Source organism: Mchenga conophoros, linkage group LG3 (genome assembly GCF_057382185.1).
Source record: "Mchenga conophoros isolate Kocher_MC1m ecotype Shallow Benthic linkage group LG3, M_conophoros_male_GT1.1, whole genome shotgun sequence".
In the NCBI taxonomy this organism is placed as follows: Eukaryota; Metazoa; Chordata; class Actinopteri; order Cichliformes; family Cichlidae; genus Mchenga; species Mchenga conophoros.
The window spans coordinates 4874191-4899477 of record NC_140528.1 but is presented as its reverse complement, the minus strand read 5'-3'; the positions used below and the strand labels follow the sequence as shown (position 1 = coordinate 4899477).

At 42.0% G+C, this 25287-nt stretch overlaps 1 protein-coding gene across 1 annotated transcript in view; it reads right to left on the bottom strand.

Moving 5' to 3' along the window:
* The window catches only part of LOC146577050 (protein NLRC3-like), a 324292-nt gene that overhangs the window by 110182 nt on the left and 188823 nt on the right, over window positions 1-25287 (bottom strand). Inside the window, exons 9-10 of the mRNA XM_085268139.1 lie at window positions 25270-25287; window positions 23802-25121 (exon numbers count right to left, since the gene is read on the bottom strand). The exon at window positions 25270-25287 is cut by the window's right edge and continues 29 nt beyond it. Coding sequence (XP_085124265.1) covers window positions 24586-25121; window positions 25270-25287 — 554 coding nt within the window. The 3' untranslated portion in view covers window positions 23802-24585. Of the gene's footprint in view, window positions 25122-25269 lie in introns of the transcript that reaches the window.

Genomic DNA, 25287 nt, shown 5'->3' with positions numbered 1-25287 from the left:
GTTGCTTACAGCGCTGTCGGCCGCTGTTTTTTCCCCTTTTACATTCTTCCGAAAAGAAAACCTCATTTCTGCTGTTCAATACTGAACAAATTGAAACTTTTTAAAATTATTCAAAATGCAAAATGCTTAGCCATGTCTCTAATAAAACCGCTGTAACGTCAGAGGTAATGTTGATTAATTAATGGTTTTCTTTCGTTTTTGATGTACTGCAGAATATTTTTATAAAATCCCAGGCCAGGAAAATCACCTACATGTTTTTCTGTGTTTTATCTTCAGCTACTTTGACACAAAGGCCTCTGCTGTGATGCTCACACCTTGGATAAAGTCTTGAGAGTGTCAGCTTCCTTTTTATAGATACAAAAATATGTAAATGTCCTGATCTGAATTATATCTCTGACTGTCAAAATTTCCCAGATTTAAATCGAATCGAATCGAATTAAATCGAATCGTGGATCGAATCGATTCGGGACCTTGTGAATCGGAATTGAATCGATTCTAGAAATCAGTGACGATACCCAGCCCTATTCATGAATATGAAGAGTTGTGGTGGGAGGAGGTGGTGTGAAATCCTCTTTTGTGTGGGGTGAGGAGGGGGGTGTTGTAGGTGAACAGTTTGAAGGTGGTGATGGCTCTATGGAGGGGGGAGAGGTGGGGGAATTAGTGTCCAAAGTGCCTCTATTGTTGGGGCCGTTGGAGATGTGAAGGCTGCCTGATGGCTCGTCAAAACGGCAGTAAAAGTCGTTAAGGGTGTTGGCTAAGAGTAAGTCATCAGTGGAGTGGGGGGTTTTAGGCTTGTAGTTGGTGATATTCCTAAAACCTTTCCACACAGAGGCCGAGTCGTTCTCTGAGATCTGCTGCTGCATCTTCTCAGAGTGCTGATGTTTAGCAATGTCCACTTCTTTAGTGAACCTGTACTTGGCCTCTCTGTAGCAGTCCCTGTCTCCGCTTCTGAACGCCTTTCTCTTTTCCAGCCACAGCTTTTTGAGTTTAGGAGTAAACCAGGGTTTGTCATTGTTATAACTCACCCTGGTGCGTGATGGCACAATGCTGTCCTCACAGAAGTGGATATAGGAGGTGACAGTGTCCGTAAACTCATCCAAGCTGTTAGAAGCAGCCTTCATTGTGTCCCAGTCTGTAGACTCCAAACATGTGCGAAGCTCCTCCACAGTTTTTTGGTCCTCACGACAGGTTTGGAGAGCTTCAGCCTCTGTCTGTACACGGGGATTGGGTGGATCATGACGTGGTCAGAAAGTCCGAGTGAAGCACGGGGCACCGCGCGATAGGCCCCGCTGATCGTGCTGTAGCAGTGGTCCAATGTCCTCTCCTCTCTGGTCGGGCATTTAATATACTGCTTATATTTCAGAAGCTCATGGCTCAGATTGGCTTTGTTAAAGTCCCCAAGAGCAATGATGAGAGAGTCCGGGAATGTCCGCTCCATGTGGAGAATCTGCTCCGCGAGTGCGCACTGAGCTGCCTGCGCATCCGCGTCTGGCGGGATGTAAACAGCGGCCAGGATGAATGAAGCAAACTCCCGCGGAGAATAAAACGGTTTGCAGTGAATAAAAAGGTATTCCAGAGAGGAAGAGCAGTGCTGAGCAATCACTGTCACATCTGTGCACCAGCCACTATTGATGTAGAAGCAGACACCTCCACCTTTGGTCTTACCAGAGAGAGAGGCCTGCCGGTCCGCGCGCAGCAGATGAAAGCCCTCCAGCTTGAGCGCGCAGTCCGGGATGTCCTCACAGAGCCACGACTCCGTAAAACATAAGACACAGGAGGAGGCAATGATGGCAAGATGTTACACACCTTGTTATTGGACTGATTTCTACTGCTGGACTACTCCTGCGGAGAGTAACAATACTCTTACTAATTAGCTCCCTTTCACACCTTTGGGGATATTTATTTTTGTGTTTGCAGCGCTGTGAGCCAGAACAGCGAGAGAAAAATCTGCAACAGCGACGAGCCGAATGCTTACGTGAATCGCAGCAGCTGCACATGTGCTACGCTGAATTAGAGGATATCCTTGCTCTGGATTTCTATTTCTACTTTTTCATTTCTATATGATTCTTCTTGCATCTAAACAAAGATGATTCAATTTGCTAAATGTTGATGGCTCTTCGTGCTCAGGTGTAAATGAGACGTAATATTTGCTCTTGGTTTGGTTCTCCTGTACAGAACCTTGCAGTACAACAGAAACCTAAAAACATTATTTGTAGTTGTTATTCTTAGTTGTTCTGCTGCCTCAATACCACAGGGTCTGATTATGAAGTTATTGAGCTGCACATACTTTACGACCTGCTTAAGTTCGAGGTCACAGCGTCTGTAGAGCAGCTGGAACATAATGAAGTCTACAAGGTTAAAGTTTTCTCTTCAGTTATTGTTCTTTCTGCTGCTTGGTTTGATGGATCTGAGAGCTTTTGTTTTTATTATTGTTATTATAATTATCATGAATATTTTACTCTCTAGAAGCTTTAAAATAGTGTTTGTGTTTGAAAAAATTGATTTAAGAATTGAACAGAAACATCTGTCCTTCTGAAAATCGCCCAAAGGCACGGAGACAAAGTCAAAGGATGCAACCTGTAACTTTCTCTTCCTTCATGTCAGGACCATCATCCATGATTTATATAAAATGCATATAGCAACAGTAGCACTTTAGTTTGGACTTTATGATTTCTGTAACTGGAAAATATTATTTTGTTTAAAGACAGAAGTGACCGCATAGTTGCAACATCAAAGGGAAATATTAATTAATTAGCATCAAGTATATTTGTTGCTTAAGCGTTTGCACTATAACTTAAGTAGGATTATAACTTTTAAGGAAGGAAAGATTTCAGATATTTAGTTCACTGCTTCAGTTATTTTATATGAAATTAAAACATTTACGTTGGTCAAATATGATGCTCTAAATCAAATAAAAGTTTGAAAATAAATGATGTATTTTTAAATGCTGCAACAAATGTTCACAAAAAGTAACTATAATTAAAACCAGTTAAACAAAATCAAATGTTTGAATCATGCTTAACCAAATGCCAGGCTGGAGAGCTGAACCTAAAGTATACATAGAAAGATTTCAACATGTGAGCAGTTTTTAATGTTTTTATCACATATAAATGTCACAGCAGTGGGTCCTGGCCCAATGCTTTGTGTTTTTGGTTTTCTTTGACTCTTGTTTTTCTTGGTTTTTGTTCTTCTTATTTATCAGGCTCTCAGTAATCTTAGTTCTCCCTCCCTCAGTGTTCATTTCAGCCTGTGTTTAGTTTCTGTTCCCGTGTCCCACGTTTCATCGTTTCATGTCGAGTCAGCCCTGTCTCTCTGTTTCCTGTGTCTCCCCAGTCAGCCCCGCCTCCCTCGGGCACTCATGTGTGATACAGAGTAATAAACCTGACTACATTTGCTACACTCTCTTTATTACCTGTTACTTTAAAATTCATACACTAATTATGTCTGCCCATCTCTCTAATGTGAAGGTCAAAGGTCAACATCCCAGTGACATAAGAATAATCCCAAAGGGGCAAAGGCAGCGGTTAATTTAGCACATTTAGCATTAAGGGTACAGCAAGGATATACTTTTACTTATTGTGGCAGGGGTGTGGTCTCTGGCCTGCTGCAGTGGAGGCTGGTGGCGGGACGTTGGACGGCACAGGTGAGGGTGATGGAGCTCATGACTCTCCCCTTTATAGTGACGGAGGAGACTGGCGTGGGGGAAGCGTGTAGTGGAGGAAGCCGAGGAGAGAGCTGGTTTCTGGCTACAAAGACGGCGTCAAACCAGAAAAGATTGCTCGTGGTCAAATGTCAAAGGAGCTTGCAAAGAAAAGCGTCTGGACTTCTTTAAGTTACTTGAAGACGTTTCACCTCTCATCCGAGAAGCTTCTTCAGTTCTAAGGTCAAATGGTGGAGAGTCCCAGATATAAACCTAGTGGGAGTGACCCCCCACAGAGGGACATATGTGCATGTATGCAGGCAAAGACCTGCAGTTAAAAAAAAGCGCCCCTCGACAGCCAAACCCATCTGTTCTCTAATTGGATTGTTACATTGTTGATTGACATGACATTGACCAATCAGATGAAAGGAAGAAAAATAGGGTCAAAATCCGTACTTGTAACTTGCAGGGTTTTTTTTTCTAAGTCCACACACAAATCTTTTTTACGCACGCACAAATCTTTTTTACAAGTACAAAATATTTATGACCACATTTTGAGCCCATACGAGAACAACTGAGATCATTTGTCCACAACACGAGGTTAGTTATTAATATACCGTATTTTCACGACCATAAGACGCACTGTGCTAAAAGGCGCAGTCTCAGTTATGTGTGCCCTTACTGTATTTAACACACACATAAGGCGCACTGGACCATAGGGCGCATACAAGTACCGTATGAGTATTTAAAAATAAAGCGGGAGCAAACCTGAGTTCGGTACCTTACTCACATTTCTATTGCCGGTAATCGTCATCATCAACAACACACAAGCATACAAGTGTGCGTATTTAAAACTAAAGCAGGAGCAAAACAAAGTTTGGTACTCACATTTTTATCATCAAACCCATCGAAGTCCTCATCCTCTGTGTCTGAATTGAACAGCTGCGCTAAATCTCCATCAAACATGCCAGGTTCACTTTCTTCACCGTCAGAGTCACTTTCCGTGCCGTGCGGCTCCTCGGAAATGATGCCGGCTTTTGCGAAAGCTCGAACAACAGTGCCAGCAGACATGTTAGCCCAAGCATCTACAATCCATTGGCAAATTGTGGCGTAACTCTCCCGGCGCTGCCTTCCACTCTTGGTGAAACTGTGGTCTCCATCGGTCATCCATCGCTGGATGTGTTTGTCGCCGATGTGTTTGCTGCAGTAGGAGCGGAAGATGGCCAGCTTTTCCTTATAATCCGCTGGAAGTTGCTGCGCTACCGTAGTCCTGGTCCGGATGGAAAAATGGCACCGTTTCATAAAAAGTGAAAGTGAAACTGCTTTTAGCCGAATGGTGACCGTCGAAACGCTTCTCCCGCTCGTTCTTTGCTCGATGATCGCTGTCAGGGGTTTAGACATCTGTTCACAAGTAAGAGAAATAAGACACTGCAGACCGACTCAGAGTTTAAGAACGTGTACACGGGTGAATGCCTCTGAGAAGACAGACACAACGAGTACAGGCTGCTTGCTTTATTTATAGTTCAAAATGGATTACATAGCACTTCCTCTTTTAACGGAAAGGGGAGAGCTCAGGCATTGTCTTAGCTATCTAACCTCTGCACACAAACTGAAAAATAACGACACAGCAGTATTCATGCTTATCTGACATCACAGACACTGAAGTAAAGAATGCATGTATATCCTGTCTTGTCAAACATCTCAAACACTGAAGTAAGGAATGCATTGTGTTTTGTTTAACAATAGGCTTGGTTATGTGAAAATATATGAACACTAGAAAATAAAACACACTTGATTATATTGTATTTCATAAAAATCCTCTATCATTCCCTCCTGTTGTTAATATTTTTCACAGGTTTAATCAATGCATAGTCACTTGTTAGTCACATTTTCAACTTGCATGTCATTTGGTGAAAACATACATGATCATCAGTTAAAATTCATCTTCTTCAAGTTCAATCTCTGCTTGTGGTTCGTATTGGGGTAGGGAGACATATGCTAGTAGTTTTGTGGTGAACATATTGTTTACCATTCTGTGGACACAGGGCAATATGCATGTTGAGAATAAGCAAAGGAGTATGAGCAGTACTCCAACGAGTACTAGTCCTTTCATGAGCAACGTCTTCCATGACCCACTAAGAAGCCATGTGAGCCAGTCCTCTTCACCAGTGATGTAGTCCTGTCGTTGAGCTTGACTCAGTTGTCGCAGCACGTCCAGTGCGTCAGTCATATTGTTGGAGTGCACATTATCAGGAATGTATGTGCAGCAAGTCGTGTTGAAGAGCACACATAAGCCTCCTTTCTCGGCTAGTATCACGTCCAATGCGACTCGGTGTTGCATTATTGTGATGCGCACTGCATCGATTTCTTCATTCTGAGCCTTGTTGATCTTTGTTGAAGCATTCAGAAACAGTCCAAAACGGTAGTCGAGTGTCTCTATCCTGAGCATGTTTTTGGCATTTCCTGCCCACGGGAATAGAGAAAGCATTACTTTTTGTCCTTTGGTCCATGTTTGAATTCGTCTGGTACGTCAGTTCCCCAGATTGAGTCGTGAGGTTGCACGTCTCTAGTGCTCCTCTTGCGTCTCGTCTGATGTGGTTCATCAAGCCTCGGGGCCTCCAGGATCCTCGCCGGGATCTTCTGCAAAGGAAGCAAAACACCTTTTCCTGTACCTCCCTAACTTATCCTATTTGGGACTCTTTAATCAAAAGCATGATCCTAATTATGTTCTTAACTTATTGACTTGTATTTATATATATTCTTCAACGTTACTCATCCCTTTAAAACTCTTTAAGCGCTGGTTTCCCGTCCGGTTGCTCGCTATCATCAACATCCTGTACACGAATTGTCGCTGCTGCAAGTGCCTCTACTCTAATCTTAAGTCACCTTTTTAACCAGAAAATCATTATAAGCGCCTATTCTACTAAAAGATCCAAAAGAAAACAACCTCTTTAATCCTTTAACCTTAACATAAAAATAACAGTTTCAGTTTTACCATATCCAAATGATCAACAAACCCCCAAACATAATCACGCATAATAAGAACCAAAAAAGTCCTAAAATGATCCTAAATTATTAAACAATTAAATTATTAAACCCTAAATTCCCCCTTTTATTTTGACACATGAAATGTGTCACAATACTATACAAAACTCAAAATGCTTAGTTTTTCCCCACTCATGATCCAATCTATGTCATAAAAATAAACTTGAAACAGAACAATTATCAGTCATGTGTTTCTCCAATTAATGGTAACATGAGTTACATCAAAAATATTTCCCCTTTAGCATTTGGCATTCTCCCAACAATATACTATAATCCCATAATCTAACCCCAGTCAACAAAACAGAAATTTTCTCTGGTAAAAGCCAATTGTTTGTCCACATTTATGCATCCTCACTCACCCAGCCACACATTCACTCACATGCAGTCACACCATATATTTGCTAATAGTGGAGCTTCCCGCACGATCAGATTCTCCACCCTCAGCAAAATGAGCTCATTCATTTTTTTTTTATTTTCCATAGGAAAATATTTCTTTATGCTTTTGGACTGGATTGACTCGCATAAAATCCTACAATTTTGGACAGGGACTTACGACTTGATCAGTCCCCACAGGTAGCTCTCCTCAGCCAATTGTAATCTGGAAAGCCCCCCTTTTATTTGCTCTCCCCGAGAATTTGTCAGCGCTGTTGCAGGCCTGCTTAGAACAGAAATGAGAAAAAATAGAGCTGATTATTAGCTCACAAAACACAAAACAAAATCACCTGACAGGTTTCCTTTAAGTGCACTGTTACAAACTAATGGGCCCAATCCTAGACATGTCCATGTTTCCTAAAACTCCCTCTATTAAAACAAAAACAACAACAACCCAAACCTTACTGACAGAATCAACCCATCACCACAACAACCTTAAACACACAAGTTTTGCCACCACATAATCTCACCCCCTCAATACACCGAAAGTCTCATTAAAACCACACAATTTGCACACAAAAATCACTCCCTTTAACATACTTAAATTCAGCATAAAACCCCTTTACGACAACATATAATCACTAAACTATAAATTTCCTACCCAACTCTGCACTTCTCTTGTCTGCTATGCTTCCTCTTCTGAAAGCCTCAGTCACACACACACAGGAAGCTCCTGCGTCACCACTCACTTCAGCTAATTTGCATACTGAGTCATCTCTCAATGAGTTGCTGTAACAACAGAAACATATGTTTAAACATTACCAACTCATTAAATTATTTTATTTCTTTCTACAGTGATCACTACTGTTGATCACTTAGTCCCAGAGCACTCCTAAGTCACTCTTTTAAAACTACTTTAATCACTTTTTGTTTTCATAACTCACTTTGTCATATAGCTTCTTTGAGTTCTTCAATTTCAAACTCAAATGTATTTTATGTTTGTGTATGTGAATTTGCATATGTTGCTTTTCCAGTGTGTCAGACTCCTTCATAATTTTGCCTTTAAACAGTCAATTTTCTCCTTCCCAAATTTACTAACCCAAATTTTGATTTCCCACCTTAAATAGCAGCGTTCCTTGTCCTCAGCCAGAAGTTAGGGCTCCACTTGCCACTTACCCCCTCCGCCTTAGCCCAGCGGCTTTACCCTTGAGGTCCCGTCTTCTTCACTTCATCTCACCCGTGAGTCTGAGCTCACAGGGACTGAGTGAGGCCGAGTAATCGTGACTGTGCCTGCCTTAGGTTGTCCCAGGGTTTCGAGGTGGGATCTTACCCGTCATGGGCTATCCAGCCTTCCATACTCGCCTGATACGGGGGCCAAGTGGGCAGGGGAGGGAACACACTGGCTCTGGAAATTAAAGGAGTGTAAGCTGCTTCCTTCATTGCATCTTATATTAAACTATCCCACTTCTGATTCTTTCCTAGAATAATTTCACATATGGCACTTTGTGTATGTGTGTTTTCTATTCATTAATGTAATTGTCAGTTATTTTTTCTCTTCATTTTACTTTTTTATCTGTTTGTTTGTGACGTTCTACTTTAGTTCTACTAAACCTTGATGTAAAAACAATACACCCTCTTTTGACGCGCACACTCTGCAGTTTGCCTACGCACGCACTTCTCTCTCAGACTTCCTCTTTTCACACACCGCCTTGCACTCACCCTACTATCAACTTTCATAGTGTTATTATTATTTATTATTTTGTACCCGTCACACCCAATCCCTCAAGTATCGGCACAAATTTGTTTCCAAACCAACAAAATAATCAAAAAACAAAAACATACATGAGTCAGGACACAAAAAGACAAAGAAAAATGTTGCCAGAAACAAAGCAGAAGTGTGAGGGGAAACTGAGCTCACAGACAGCTGCATGTGTTGGCTTTTAATAGCATGCAGCCTCTGCTCTAAAAAACAAATAAATAAAAAATAAAAGAAAATGTGTAACATGCTCATCAACTTAGCGGTGTCCACACATTTAATTCAGCTTCATAATCCTGTAGGTTTAGTTATTATCTACAGGGTTTGGCTTATTAGTTGTTATTATAGATGTGCTCTGTATCTCAGTAATATTTATCTAGGATAAATGACAGGTTTTCAAGCAGGTTAAGTGCCTCTATGCACCTAATTGGTTTAGATATTGCCTTTATTTTCTTCATCTCATATGTCATTATACTGAGTTTGAGCAAACCTTAAGCTTGGTGCAGACTACTTCATAACAATTGTCCATCTCACATCATACTGACTAGGATACTTCTTGTCAATATTAATTTTATATCATTATTAATATCATCATCTTTTTCTCTCTATATAGTAACAATAGTATATTACAATATTTTACTAGTGTATATCACTATACTACTACTGAGACAATTTAATAGTTAGGATCATCTTACTCAGCAAACAGATAATTTATAGTTCATCCAATCTGTACAATTTGCTTCATCTCTGAACAGGTTTGTGCCCACTTTTAGACTGGTCTTCTGTTTGCCTCATCTCAGATCCAACCTTCAGTCACATGCATTCTCTCTGTTGCATGTCGAACCAAGTAGTTTATTATTATATTTTATTTTGTATCCATCAAGGACGTGAATGAGCTGCAGTCTCACCCACCTCCAGGATGGAAACATTTATCTTTTCACACACTTTCCTTGGCTGTACAATGATACAGCCTTAATCTACCTTATGCATCTCTCTTTTTTTTTTTTTTTTTTTTTTAGAAAAGGTCTTCATATGAATGATTTCCTTTTATTTATTTCATACAATCTGGGCATGGTGGGTCATAAATGCACTGATTTTTGCAGCCACGGCCACTATCTCTATGTGACATAAAAAGGGGATCGGTTAGATGCTGTTTTGTCACATGTCCTGAGGCTGATTTCACAATTATAGTGTTTTTTGAAAATGTTACATTTGGGACTTCTACAGTTAAAACAGTTTTACAAGCTCCTGTGTCTCAAAACATTTTTTTTTAACGGCACACCTTTCACATATACTACAACTGTTGGTTTGGCTTCTGACCCTAGCAGCAGTTGTTCTATATTGTAAACTTCCGCTTCATTTGTTTCACTTCCTTCCTCTCCACGTCTTCTACGTCTGTCATCATCACTTTGAAAAGATGCCATTCTGCTAGACGTTTTGCTTTTTTCTTCTGACTTTTTTCCACATATAGCTCTTTTTGCAAAGCGGTTTTTAAAGCATTTATTAAATCAGGGGTGCATTTGCCTTGCCAAGCTGGACAATATATTTTATTTTGTATTTCTCCACCTTTTTGCACTGACTATTCCTGCATTTGAACAGTTTTTTTCTAACCACTCTTCATCTGTTGTTAATTTTACTTTAGTTTTAGAGTTACCCATTTTAAACTAATTACGTCAGAACTGTGACACCTTCTCTGGCACAAAGGAGCGGGCAGGTGATCAATAACAGCCTTCTATTTTCTCACTATTTGAGAAAGCGGTTATTGATTTTACGTGATGACGCACAACCTTAGTTTCCCACTCCAGCCAGTTCGTGAGTGTACACAGGAAAACAGCTTGAGAAGGGTTCGACCGCGTATTGGGTCGTAAATGACAACTCACTTCTCTTTGTTAACACAAACAGAGCGCGCTTTTATAATTTTTATTGAGACTTTCCGTATTTTTATTGTGCAACCTTCTAACTGTTCCGTTGCAGCCACTCCCAGAGCGACCGGAACTCGTTCCGTTACAGCTGCTTTCCCAAAGCAACCGGAACTTTTAATAGCGATTTCTAGAATTTCGCTCTTGCCTGTTGTCTCTTAAATCCCTTCTGGATTGAGATCTGTCGGCGCTAACCAGGTTTACACACTATTTTAAAGGAAAATCTCAATATCAACGTATTTTAGCGCTAGATGGAATGCAGTGTTTCATATTCACCTTACTGTGGCGCTGCGTTTTGGATCCGGCACATCTGGTCCTGGCGTCGTGGGGCCTCGCTGACCAGAGATCGAATTCACGCTCCCGGATTTTCCTTTTTACTGTGCACAGATTTTTTCCAGCGCAGGCAACACGACGTCAGAATCCGATGAAAACCGTCTGTGGACAACTAGACGTTAAAAATAACAGTTAGTTATCCGGCTACGAAGGACCAATTAAATGTCAGGGGTTTAGACATCTGTTCACAAGTAAGAGAAATAAGACACTGCAGACCGACTCAGAGTTTAAGAACGTGTACATGGGTGAATGCCTCTGAGAAGACAGACACAACGAGTACAGGCTGCTTGCTTTATTTATAGTTCAAAATGGATTACATAGCACTTCCTCTTTTAACGGAAAGGGGAGAGCTCAGGCATTGTCTTAGCTATCTAACCTCTGCACACAAACTGAAAAATAACGACACAGCAGTATTCATGCTTATCTGACATCACAGACACTGAAGTAAAGAATGCATGTATATCCTGTCTTGTCAAACATCTCAAACACTGAAGTAAGGAATGCATTGTGTTTTGTTTAACAATAGGCTTGGTTATGTGAAAATATATGAACACTAGAAAATAAAACACACTTGATTATATTGTATTTCATAAAAATCCTCTATCAATCGCCTTATGTCCGCGGAAACTCAGCTGCGTCTTCTTGACCTGTCGGAGCTTGTTTTCCAGCTTCCTCCATTTGCGAACCATCGATTCATTAAATTAACCTTAAATTCTCTCGCCGCTGCTCGATTTCCATGTTCCTCCGCGTAGCTGATGGCCTTCAGTTTAAACTGTGCTTCGTAAGCGTGTCTCTTTGCCATTTTCAGGGTTGTTAAAACAACGATGTCCTGCATAACGCACATACCTGTTCTTTTATACAGGTATGTGCGATTGTCCCGGTATATACGATCAACGCCCACACTTCACCCTTTAACGTTCTCATGGTGTTCTCTACTACGTCCTCCTTACAACACATAGGGGGCACTGCGCTATAGGGCGCGCCGTACTTTTTGAAGAAAATCTAAGACTTTTAAGTGCGCCTTATGGTCGTGAAAATACGGTACTGCAACAACATGGCAACAGAGCAGCTGCAGAGAATTCAACATTAATGAATCGATGTCCACAACCTGCTGCACAACCTGCAGCAGGTTGTGGCCTGATGTGTTTGTAAGAGTTTCACTTTCAGGAGGAGAAGATTTAAACGAGTCACACAAATGTGAACTACAATGTCTGTGACACACAATTTATGCAAACTGCAGTAAATCTGACCTGAAGAAATCCAGTCTTCTGCCTGTTGTGGTTGTGACAGCTGCTCGTAGGAGAGTTTGTTTGTAGGAGGTGGAGATGTTCTCAGATCAAGTGCGTAATCGTCTCTTTGTGTAGACGCTAAAAGCTGTGAGCCAAAACTCTCTGCTCTGAAACTCTTCACTCAGTCCTCACGCTGAGAGTTTAGAGGCTGAACTTCTTGTTCCTCCATAACACTTTTCATGAAACAGCAGAAATGAGCTTGTGTTTCTCAGCAGTGCGCACACAGAGAGCCGATCCTCTCTGCTCAGTCTGAACAAATCAAAGTGAAACGTCAGTGAAAACACAGCTGCTGATCAAACTGTGTCAGATTAATGCCTCAATGTTTCACTGTGACGTTAAAAAATACATAAAAATGATTTAAAGAAGTAGGAGGCAGATTTTCACAATAAGAGCACTTTGTTTTTAATATAGCTGTCGAAATTAACGCGTTAATTGCGATAATTAAATTTTGGAATTAATTACATTAGAATATTTAACTATTTAGTGCAACACGCAGATAAAAAAAAAAAAAAGTCGCTCCCATAATTCCACTTGATTTGTTTACCGCGCCACTGAAAATGGAGAAGCAGGAACAGGATGGCCTTCTAGATGGGGAATTCAAATACAAGAAGAACATAGATGGGATAATAAACAAACGCGTTGTAGTTTGCACTCACTGTAGTAAAGAGTTTCAATTTCACCGTTCAAATTCTACCTTAAAATACCACCTTAATGCCAATCACGCGTTTGTCGGGGCAGCAGCTTCACCCGGCCTGCGTCAGACCACTCTTAGTGAACGCAGGCCACTCGGTAAGTCTTCTTTGGACAAACTGACCGACAATATAGCCAAATGGATAGCAAAGGACTGCAGACCGCTAAGCATTGTGGAGGACAAGGGCTTTGCGGATGTTTTAAAGGTTGCATCTCAGGACGCGTCCTACAAGCCCCCAGCGAGAAGCACAATAACAATTCGAATCCACGAACTGTATGAAACGGAGAAAAAGAAAAAAGAAGAGGCTTTAGTTCACACAGAATGCGTGGCTCTGACAGGAGACCACTGGACATCATTGAGTAATGACAATTACCTGGGAGTTACTGCGCATTTAATCACTGAAGCCTGGGGTCTGACATCCTTTGCGCTGACTATAATGAAAACGGAAGAGCGGCACTTTGCGGAGGCTTGTGCAGAGCAGTTCCAGACTGTTGCTCGCAGGTGGAGAATTGAGGAGAAGGTGACAACAGTAGGCACGGACAGTGCGCGCAATATGATCGCCGCGGCTCGCATCATGCCATTCAATCACATGCCGTGTACCGCGCACATTCTACAGAGATGCATCACAGTGAGTCTCGCAGACAGTGGCTTTGTCACTGCGCTGGCCAAATGCCGCAAAATTGTTGGCCATTTTAAGCACAGCCCAGCAAACACAGCAGAGCTGAACGCAGAGCAGGTGTCACTGGGGCGCAAGCAGGAGCCGTTGGCCCAGGACGTGCCTACGCGCTGGAACTCCACGCTGGAGATGGTGAAGCGCTTGATCCGCAACCAAACTGCAGTAACCGCGACTCTGGATAAACAAAAGCATAAACTTGTCCTCCTGACGCCTCCAGAGTGGGACAAACTCCAGAGACTGGAGACACTTCTAGAGCCCTGCAGGTGAGCCTGTCATTGTGACCATAATTGTAGGTTTAGATTAAATGTATCAAACATACATCTTAAATCAGTTTTGTTATTATGAAAATGTCTTAATACCTAGTAATAAGAAGCTTTTTTTAATTTGCTGTCTTATCTGTGTGTGTGTGTGTGTGTGTGTGTGTGTGTGTGTGTGTGTGTGTGTGTGTGTGTGTGTGTGTGTGTGTATTCCACTGCAGATATGTGACTGAACTGCTGGGAGGAGAGGCCTACGTCTCCTGCTCTGTAGTTCTACCAGCCTTCTGCCACCTGCGCCGTGTCATGGAAGTAACTGATGAGGACCCTGCATATGTGGTGAGGTTTAAAGAGAAGTTTAAGGAAGACCTTGCTTCCCGCCAGGAACATACCAACTATGCATGGCTCCAGATCGCAACTGCACTGGACCCACGTTTTAAAGACCTACGCAGTGTGCCCAAGACTGACAGAGAAGCAGTGTGGATCACACTGGCAGGCATGCTGCATGAAGACTCTCCTAGAAGATCACACACTGCAGAAGAAGGTCCAGCCAAGAAGAGGCTGAGCCTGCTGCAGATGGACTCTGACTCTGAGTCAGAGGAGGAGGTACAGCAGGACAGAGCCATACAGCGCTACAGAGCAGAGCCCTGCACTGCCTTAGAGGACTGTCCCTTACAGTGGTGGGCAGCTCATGCAGGAGCCCACAGCCAGCTGGCCCGCCTTGCTCGCAGATACCTGGCCACTCCTGCCTCCACAGTGCCCTGTGAGAGGCTGTTCTCTGTAGCAGGGCACATTGTGAACAAGAAGAGGTCTGCTCTGCACTCAGAGAACGTGGACAAGTTGGTTTGTCTCAGCAACTGGCTGAAGGATGAGTAGACCAGAGGACCGTGTGTTTAGAGCTTGTTCTATGGTTGAATGTGATTTAAACAATACTTTTCACTGTTGTTCATATTTTTTTGCACTAATCTACCTTACCCAAAAGGATGATTGGAGATTTTTTCTATTTTGCCTGTTGAATTAGGCCTATGTTCTGTGAACTTGAAGATGTATATGGATAAAACAATGTGCTAGATTTAAACGGGTGGAAAACATTCAGTAAAAATCCCTCACAATTATTTGAAGCCCTGTTCTGCTTGTACTGTTTGTACTCACAATTAATAATAAATAAAACAAACAAGTGTGTTAAAAACCACTATCTGTCCCGATTTTTACACACATATACACACATATACACATATATTTCGAGTTGCGATTAATCAATTTTTAGGCTGTGATTAATTCGCTTCCAGCACAACACCCAGCCTACGTCAGACCACGCTGAGTGAACGCAGGCCACTCAGCGTGGTCTTAGCATTAAATAACACTAACAAGTGTGTAAAAATCCGCTATCTGTCCGTATGTTTGCACACATTTTGGTCATATTTCGAGTTGCAATTAATCATGATTAATTAATTTTTAGGCTGTGATTAATCTGATTAAAAATTTTAATCATTTGACAGCCCTAGTTTTTAATTCAGTTAATGTCAAACTGTCATCAACACCTCTGTGTTGTCTCTGAGCAGATTCAGGCATTACTCAAATAATAAAGGCTTTTCTTCACTATTATACTTTTCATTAGTCTCCAGGTTGATGATTATAAACAGAATTATTAAAGTTTTTATCATTTCAGGCTGAAAATCAACATGAATTTGGTTCTAATCAAAGAAGCTCCTTTAATGTGTGTCATTAAAATCCTCACACAGACTTAAAAAGGCGACATTAACATTAAAATAAATGAAAGAAGCTTCAGCTGAGAGCTTCATGCAGTCATCATCAGCAGCTCATAGCAGTCACAGCTCTTTATTACGCAGCTTTGCAGGAATTAAAGTGGCTGAAGTGTCAGAGTTTGTGTGAGAAGCTGCTTCATGGACAGCTGTACACACGTCTTTATTATTTCTTCATAAATCAAACACACAGGTTTGTCTGCAGATGATTTAAAGTGTGTCGTTGTGCAGTTAAAGCTGTTTGTGTGACGCCCTGACCTCCTGGGAATGAAACAGCCAATCAGATCCATCAGAGAGAGAGCAGGAAGTGTTGTGTGTTTGTGACAGAACAAGGAAACAGTGATGATGATGAACATAAAGGTCCTCTGATGTTTCCTGTTACAGTAACGCTTGTTCATCTGTTGCTCTCCTACACTTTCCTATAAATAAAGGAGAAAAAGTCCGTTTAGTTTCATTTCCTACAGCTCAGAGTTACACTTCACATTCCTGCTGTCACATCAAAAAGCTTCACTTTGGTCCAACATCTACATGTTAACATGAAACACAGACAGGCTCAGAACATCTGGAACATCTGCACTTTGACCCAAACTGTTATAGCAGGATATTTTCTGCATATTTCTTATGTTGGACCTGTTTGAACTGTAAACGACCTGTAATCATCTGTAAATGGTGTGAGACACACTGAGGCCACCTACAGGGCAGCTGGGGAACAGCAGGGATCTGAAATCATACGAGATGTTAGTGAGAAGTTAGAACAAACGGACTTAAGATGGCTCGAAGTGATCAAAGTTGGTCTAAAACAGAAGATAAATCCAAAGCAGCATCAGATGAATGTTACCATTTCCAGTTACGGTGCCCTTCATCTAATATGGAAATGTGTTGTTTTTTTGCCGTGTTGTTGTTCTTCCTATTGTGTTTAGGCCAGAGATGCTCTTCAAACAGCTGACAGACATGACCACATTACAAGAACATGGTGTGAGTCCGATTTGATATTCCAGTCAACGCTGAGAGACCTTAACCAGGAAGTCAGAGGTCAGCTGATGCTGCGAGCAGGAAGTGAACCAAGGGAAAGGTCCACTCTACTCAATCTCAAAGAAAATATGCTGGTATTTGTTGATGTTGATGGTACAATAAAAATATATAATATAATAAATAATAAAATATCATGTGATGATGAGATGTGTTGTTGGTGTTTGTATTTTCTGTAAATGTCTTTTTTAATGTAAATGCTTTGTTCCAGACGGACAGGGAATCAGTTGCTGTACGATGACATCATCTTGATGTTGACGAGGAGGGCGAGAAAAACTAGTTTTGTCCTGCAGATGGCGATCTTGCACCGTGTTCAGAGAGCCGACACTTTGATGGTGCTGCTCTACTCAGCTTACTTTAGCCTGGGTTGGACTCTATATGAGCAGCTTCCACTCTGGTTTCACTCTTAAACACACTTGTTTGATTTCACTTGTAAAAGTTGAAGAATAAATATTTTATTACAAAATTATTTGTTGATGCATTTTTTTAGGGTCAAATATCTTGTTTGATTTGAGGAATGAACTGTTAGGGTGGAAAAAGTGAATCAGGTTAAAATAGTGGTGCTTTATATCAGTGAAGATGTATAATGTAATTTAAAATGTTGATGATGGGTTGTAGTGGGCTTGTACTTACAAAACTGCCTCATTTTATTGGAACGATCCACAGTTGCATCCATTCACGGATGACATCTGACATCATTTGACATCTGGTCTGAACACGTTTGTACACAAGATGCCTCAGTTCTGGATGTTCCCACAGACTCCTCTGTGCACCTAAAGAAAAGGTCAAGGGTCAGCAGCACATGTAGTTGGGACAATTCTTCAGTCGCACAAACTACACAATGATTTTCCTCCAATGACGACTTTTCACTTGCAGAAATGGTCCTGTGTGATTTCCAGGCTGTGATATAAAAACTAGTTCCTAATGGCAGCGACTCACTCAGTAAACATGTGTTTCCTTCACCAACCTCACACACAGATCCAATAAGATCAGGAAGTGGGCAGTATAGTACAATATGTGTTATTCTGTGCTGCACTGCCCAAACTAAAGATCTGCTGAAGTGTTGGAAATGATCCAGATGTTTATTTTGGACGATACAGCAGAAGATCAGACATGAAAGTGGAGATAACACAGAAGACCTGCAGCAAAGGTCAGAGGTCAGACTGGGCCCTGGATTCAACAATGAGCCAATGATCATCAAGCAGTGACTAAAGCAGAGCCCTGACGTTCTGACATTCATCACACAGTCAGAACAAATGTCTGCTGATGACTTCATCTCATGAAACGACTGATAGATGTCAGTTCATTGATCAGCTGAGCTGCTGATCTTCATCGTCACAGAAACATTCAGCTTGTTTCAATCAGTAAATAACTCCCACTACTCCCAGTTTGAACTGTTCCCACTCAAAATGCTGTGAGAACAATGATCATTGTAGAACTTCACAAACATCACGTGTTGTTTTCCACATGTAAGATCAGCAAACACACAGAAACTTCCTGTTGCCACACACGGCCTCTAAAATCTCTTCCACGCTTTCTGTCTGAAGTCCACTCTCTGTGTCGGATCCACAGGAAACAACAAGATCTTATTAACATGGTTTTCAATGTGTCTCCTTCCAAAAAGTCCAACCAATGAACAAATGTGTGTATTTGTGGAGGCCGAACAAAAGCATGACACATTTCTCTGTTTCTATAAACTGGAGTCAAACACAAACATGAAGAGTTTCACTGACAGACTCCAAAATGCCCCCACAGTGGATCAAAGGGAAATCCTACAGTGTGGCCAGAGACTCTTAATGGCTCCAACATCAACACATCCACAATGTTGGATCCAGTTCTGCCTCACAGAGTTACTAAGACACACCCTCTGCAGCATCACAACAGCTCCACCTGCTTCACCTGCCTCCTCAGCATCTGTACACCTGAAGAGAAAAGAAAGGCTCCAACAGCTCAAATCTACAAAGGATTCATGAAGTTTCATCCAACAATAACATGTTTGCCTTCCACAGTGTGCTGTTAGACACCACTGTACCTCTGCCATTTCAAAAAGAGCAGCTTGGGAACATTTTGGCTCCAAACACTTTGTGTTTAAGTTCTTTGTTTTCTTTGTGAAGCCGACAACATCTGGAGCTTTGTGACTCATAGAAACATCATTTTGTTCTTTAGATGACAGCAGATTGGGACTGAATAATCAATCACTATCAAACCAATAAAGACAAACATGCTGATTTTACAGGAACTTTGTTGGAGAAGCTGCAAAGACATGAAACTGGTGGAGATCCCAAACCAGTTGATAGTGCTGGTTATTCCAAATAAAGCTGTTTCCCTTTGAGATGAAATGACTTTGTGTCCTGATATATAATAAAGATGTTGTTGTTTTTGAGCCCCTGTATTAAAAGTAGTTTAAAGTCAGCTTGAGTTTGATGTCTTTATGTCAAAGCTGCTCATGATGTTGAGCTGCTGATGGAATAAAAACAATATAAAAGCATGTAGTCCAGACTTAAATGCAGCCTGTTGTTAGCTGAGGTCCACACACAGTGTTTGACAGTGTAAAGTGTGTGAAAGGGCTGCTGGTGGAGCTCACTAGGATGAGCAGGTGACCACGAGGTGGAGAGCAGCTGGCCTGGCTTTGACCCGGGCCACGCCCCCTTTCTCTCTGCTTTGCTGTCACTTATCTTCACTGCTCTGTCCAATAAAGCTGAAAAAGGCCCCGAATCAAAGAAATCTGCTGCAGCCTCTGAAACGTCTTCTGTTTCCTTCCCGACGGCTTTTTCACCGTCAGCCCATCAGACAGTCCAGCAGCATTTATGATGATGTCATGATGTTGAAGAGGCTGCTACGGTGGCCTCCCATGACCCCCAGCCTCATCACAGCTGAGATGCAGACATTTGAAAACATTCAGCAGACAACTGAATAACAGTCCAACACAACAGTCTGTGTGCAGACACACACTGACCTTTCATATAGTCAAACACAGCTGGTTGAGTCATTTCTCTGTGAGTCTAAAGTGAATCTAGTATTTGAAAGTCCACTTCCTGTATTTGTTGTTGAAGACTTCTTCAGCTTCTTCTCAAGGACATCAGCTGCTTGTTTGGCAGCAGAGGCAGTTAAGAAGCTTCCTGAAAAACACTGAACAGTGAGTTCACTGTGGCATATGACAGATTCAGCTTTCTGTGTGCAAATGTGTCTGTGTCGACCTTTCAAATGCTGTTGAATCCAAAACATCAGCGGCTCCTCGGCTGCTCGCTTCATGCACTTCTGTCTGTGTGACAGTCCAATGACATCACAGCTGTTTCCAGCCCCAGTGTCTCAGGACTGGACACCTTTAAACATGTCGAGGATCAAACAGCGTCCAGCTAAACACACATGAAACTATCAGAGCTGACAATCATTCCAATAACATCTAATGGTTCATGTATGTAGACACAGGACTACAAGGAAATGGCTCTCAGCATCTGGCTGTGGGAACACATGAGTCCCTGTTTGTGTTCAGATTGTGTGCATGTTTTAGACGTGTGTCACATGTAGAAACACAACAATCCCACAATGACACACAGATGTGTTTGACACAGCTGTGCAGCTGTAAGTTGTTTCTAATGATTCATTGAAGCTCTTCTAACATTCTGGAGACGATCAGTACATGAATCTGTTCAACACGACAACAATTTGACTTCAGTGTGAACGTTTGCATTAAATAACCTTCTTCATCCAGCTGACAGCATCTTCATCCTATGATGTGAACAGTTCCTCCTGTTGATGACAAACCTCTGACAGGATCTGCTTGAGGAGCTTTTTCATGTGCAGCTCTCTGAGCTCAGGGCTGAGCTGCTGTTTCATCTTTAAGAGCTGCTGCCTCCTCGCCGGACTTGTTCTCCTCTTCTTCTCCTAATGACACCATTTCTGCTTCATATTAAATTCAATAAAGATGCTGACATGTATCTGTAGCAACAACATCATTGAATCTAGAACAACTGGAGCCAAACCAGTGGCTCTGCTGGGATCACTGGTGAGCCAACACTTCCTTGTTGATGCAGATTTCAGGGCTTCCTTTTGCTCCTCCGTTATAACTGTTCTCTCTTCTCAACACATGATGACACAAAGGAATCAGCAGTGACAAAGATGATGCTGAAGAGAAGCACACACTTCACACATATAACAGAGCAGTGCAGTTACACACACCTCTGCTCGACATCAGGCCTCAAACAAAGACACAAAACACTAACTTGACTCTAAACAGAAGAAACGAGCAGCTGTTTCTGTTCTGTGCTTATTTATATTTGACACACATGCTTCTCTTTGTGCAAACACACATCGCACTATAAGGGTAACCTCGCACACAATGATTGGACAGCACAGTGATGATGCTGGGAGATCCTATACGCAGCAACACAGAAACACTGAGAACTTTAAACAATGATGGAAAGTGTTATAAATGACTTGTTGGCCTCTGATCTGTCACAAACAGCTGAAACGTGTCTCTCATGAGTCACATGAAGGTTTTTGACAGAAAGGACAAAAAGTAGCTGCAGTCAGTTTGTGTCATTTTTATATTTATTCATCTGGGAGAAAAATCTGAGGGACATTAAAATGTGTTTTCAACAGAGACAAGAACATGAATATAACAGAACAGGTAAATGAACATGTTTCAAGTAAACAGCTGGACTGATCAGGTCCAAACACAGAGTGATAAACTTGTCAAACAGCTGTCATATCTTTATATAGAAGCTCTTTATAAATGCTGCTCACTGCAGTCTGTTTACTAATAATGTCAAAGTGTTAGAAACACAGAAACATCAGAATGGTCTTTGTTCACAGAAACCTGTCTGGGATCCTTTGTTGTTCTTTTGATGCAGAGTTACATTATAAATATAAAGAGTTATTTCAGAGTCTCATCAGTTTTCCTGCATGTCTTTATTTAACACATCAGCAGGGCTGAAGCTCTCATGTTAAACACACACTGATCTATGGACACGTTCATGTGTTTCTAACAGAACCAGGCTGTTATCAGCCTGCACTAACATTATGTCACACACACTGAATGTAACAGTGACAGTTTACATCATCACACAATCAGCTGTGATTGTTTCACTGTCATCAAACGAGTCAACAGGAAGTAGAATCAATAGAAACCAATCATTTACTGACAGCATGTCTGATGGAAATAAGTGCAGATTATGTATGAAGTCTAACTGCACACAGTAACTGTGTTACAATAAGGACTTAACAGCGCCCTCTGCTGGAGTGTTTCAGTACTGCGTTAACTAGAATACACCACCTCCTCCTCACACCACCTGCTACAGCTCTACTCTTCTATGACTACAGTCATCCACAGCACTGATGTGAGGTCACATGGTTCATATGTAAGGAGCACAGCTGACCTCAGGTCAGTTTAATGACTGTGAGCAGCAGCTGTGTTATTGTCACTGTGACAGGGAGACACTCTCAGACACAGCGCTCATGTCAGCTTGTTCTCATGCAGGAGGATCAGGAGCTCCATGTTTGTCTTTCTGTTTGAATCATGATGTGTTTGTGCCATCAGAGTCTGTCATGAGTACTCAGGGTTTCACAGCAGCTCTTCTGGATGCTGACGAGGACTCCAACCTCATGTTTCACCTCTCTGAGCTTCTGATGTCTGTGAACACTCGTGTTTCTTCTCTGGGCTCATCTGGACAAAAACACCTTTCTGTGTTTGGCTGCAGCCTCATTCTGACTGACAGGAAGTGTGTTATCCATGAGCTGCACTTCTGTGAGGAAGTTTCCTGCTGTGTTTCCTGTCTGTGGACAAACACGAGTGTTCCAGCTGAGGACTTGGTTCCTTCCACCTGTCCATACAGGACATCACGCTGTCTGCAGCTCTGTAAATGCAGCTCCAGGTCCTTCCACGTGCTGCTCTGTATTTGTGCAGTTTGTAGTGTGTCCTGGGAAACGTAGCACACATGGTGTTCTTCTGCTGTTTCCTCCTTTCACTGAGTGTGAAACACTGACGCTGTGCTGTTGTTCACAGAGGGGAGCTGATTCTAGCTGCAGCTGGACTCTGTCATCTAACTGAATGTGTTGGTGCTGATCACGGGGCTCTGAGGGGGGAGCAGCAGGAGGACTCTGGATGCTGACGTCAGTGTATCTGTGGAAGCTCCCACAGCGTGTCTGTCATTCAATATTGTGCTGTATATTGTATCTATGCAAAGATGAACAGACTGTGTGTTCACTGGTCTCTGTGCTGCAGCTCTGATGTCATCATCACTCCCTCCTCCACCCTCAGCAGTCCCAGCATGCTGCTGTGGTGCACCCCACCCTCACTCTACACGTGAGCCACAGACCACACCCTCCACCTCAATATACACCACAGTTTTCTCTGCTGTGGAAATGAGATCAGGAGGAAATCATCATTATTATTATTTAATAAACGCTCACATTAATGTGGGCTTATTTGTTTCATATTAGAAACATTAGTTGAGTGTTTTTAGTATAAAATGGTCAAAGTCCCTCTTTTTGCTCCTCCCCTCACCTGTGGATGGGCGGTGCTGTTACCGTGGTGACAGCTTGGATGTGTTTCAGTCCTGCCTGGTTATCACTGCAGGAATCTTTCACATTTATTACAGGTAATAACTCTGATTTTTCTGTGTATTATGAACCAAATGTATCCTGATACACACAGAGATGGATGAGCAGAGGTTGTTTTTGCAGTTTATGTAGTTACTATGGACTTAATGCATACATATTATTAAAATTAGGGCTATAACAGTTGTATTGATGTATAGCAACTTGAAATGCTCCCACAAATGGCTCCACAGCATGTAAAAATATAACAAAAGCTCTGGCGGACTTGGTTCTGTGGTCAGTCTTAAAGGGTGAAGTTAAACTCTGTAATCTTCACTGTGTCACAGAGTTCAGTGAGTCCCGTTATTCACAGTATCAATCAGATCATCAGAGAACAGCTGATCAGCAATCAGTGGTGCCAACAGCGCCTCCTGTGGTGAGAGGATGCAATAATGCAATGTAGCATTTTTCCACTCAACACTTGCAGTCATGGAAACTGTCTGTTGGATCTGTGTGACGTTGCTTTCTTGGTTAGAGTTCCTCACAAATGTCCAGATGATTCTTCTAATGAGGCGTCGACCATGTTTGCAGCTCTTTGGAAGAAAACGTCGCCCTTTGCCATCCTTACTTTTCTTTGACTTCTTCAAATGCAGCTGAACTGCAGCTGGTATTTTCTTGGACTTTGCAGCTGTTTCTGGTCATCAGTTCATTCCTGCAAACCTCTGAAGCTGAACAACAATGATGCTGCATTGCTGGCTGATCCCAAAAGGTTGATTCTGTTCATCTGGACGTTTTCAGAAACGTTTGCTCACTGATCAGGTGACTTCTTCAGTCTCAGCTGACTGCAGCTTTACAAGCTTACAAACAGCACATTTGCACAATGACTGAAAGCAGCAGCACCTGATATATATGATACTAATATAATACATATATAATCCATACTAATGATGAAGGAACTGAGCTCACAGTCCATTGTTCATTCAGTGAACTACTCAGTTTATTTTGGGCCTCAGAAATGCTCACTCTGTTTGTACATCACTGTCAGCAATAGACTCATTCTGCTGTGTGGACAGGAACACATGTGACATCACTTCCTGTTTGTTTGTGACTGAAGAGGAAGAAGTTTACAAGGAATCATTTAGAAGAGTTTCAAACATCAACTGATTGAATCCATGAATCTGAAAACGTGTTTGTGAGTGAAAGAGACAGACATGTACAGACTGAACTATCTGTTCAACAGTCAGAGTGTTTCTGTAACAGGAGACACTCTTTACACTCCACTCAGCACAGGGACACTGAGGCACCAGGAGAGAAGAACCTAAACCCAGGATAAAGAGTTTGAGTGAATGTGGTGTTGAAGGTGTGGAGGTGGATCAGAGTGTCAGAGGAGACTCTGTAGAAGGACAGAGTGCCAGCAGGACAGTCCACATACACTGCTGCTCTGTTAGAGACAGAGGAGGAGGAGGAGGAGGAGGAGATGGGTGTTAGTCTCTTATTGTGCCAGACACAACGAGGACCATCATGAGAGCAGCACAGACTCCAGGACTGATCATTGAGTCCAAACACACAGTCATTACTGCGTCCTTTCCTACTGATGCTTCTGTAACTCACTGATATATCAACGCTTCCTCTCCACTCGACCTCCCAGTAACAGCGACCAGTCAGACCATTTCTACACAGCAGCTGACGAACATCAAATCTGTCTGGATGATCAGGATATGACTGAACCTCCTCCACACGTGTCACCTTCCTGTTGTTGTCAGACAGTTGGAGCCATTTGTTCACTGTGTTTGTGTCGATTGTGAGTTGACAGGAATCTGATGGAGAGAACAAACACAATCCAGCTGCAGTTATTGATCCATCATCTGTTCATTGATTGACACTTTGATGATGACTCCTGACATGATGAAGATGGTTGAATGTGTGCTGCTTTGTTTTCATGAATCCCATTAAAAACACACTTACACTTCCTCAGACCTGGTC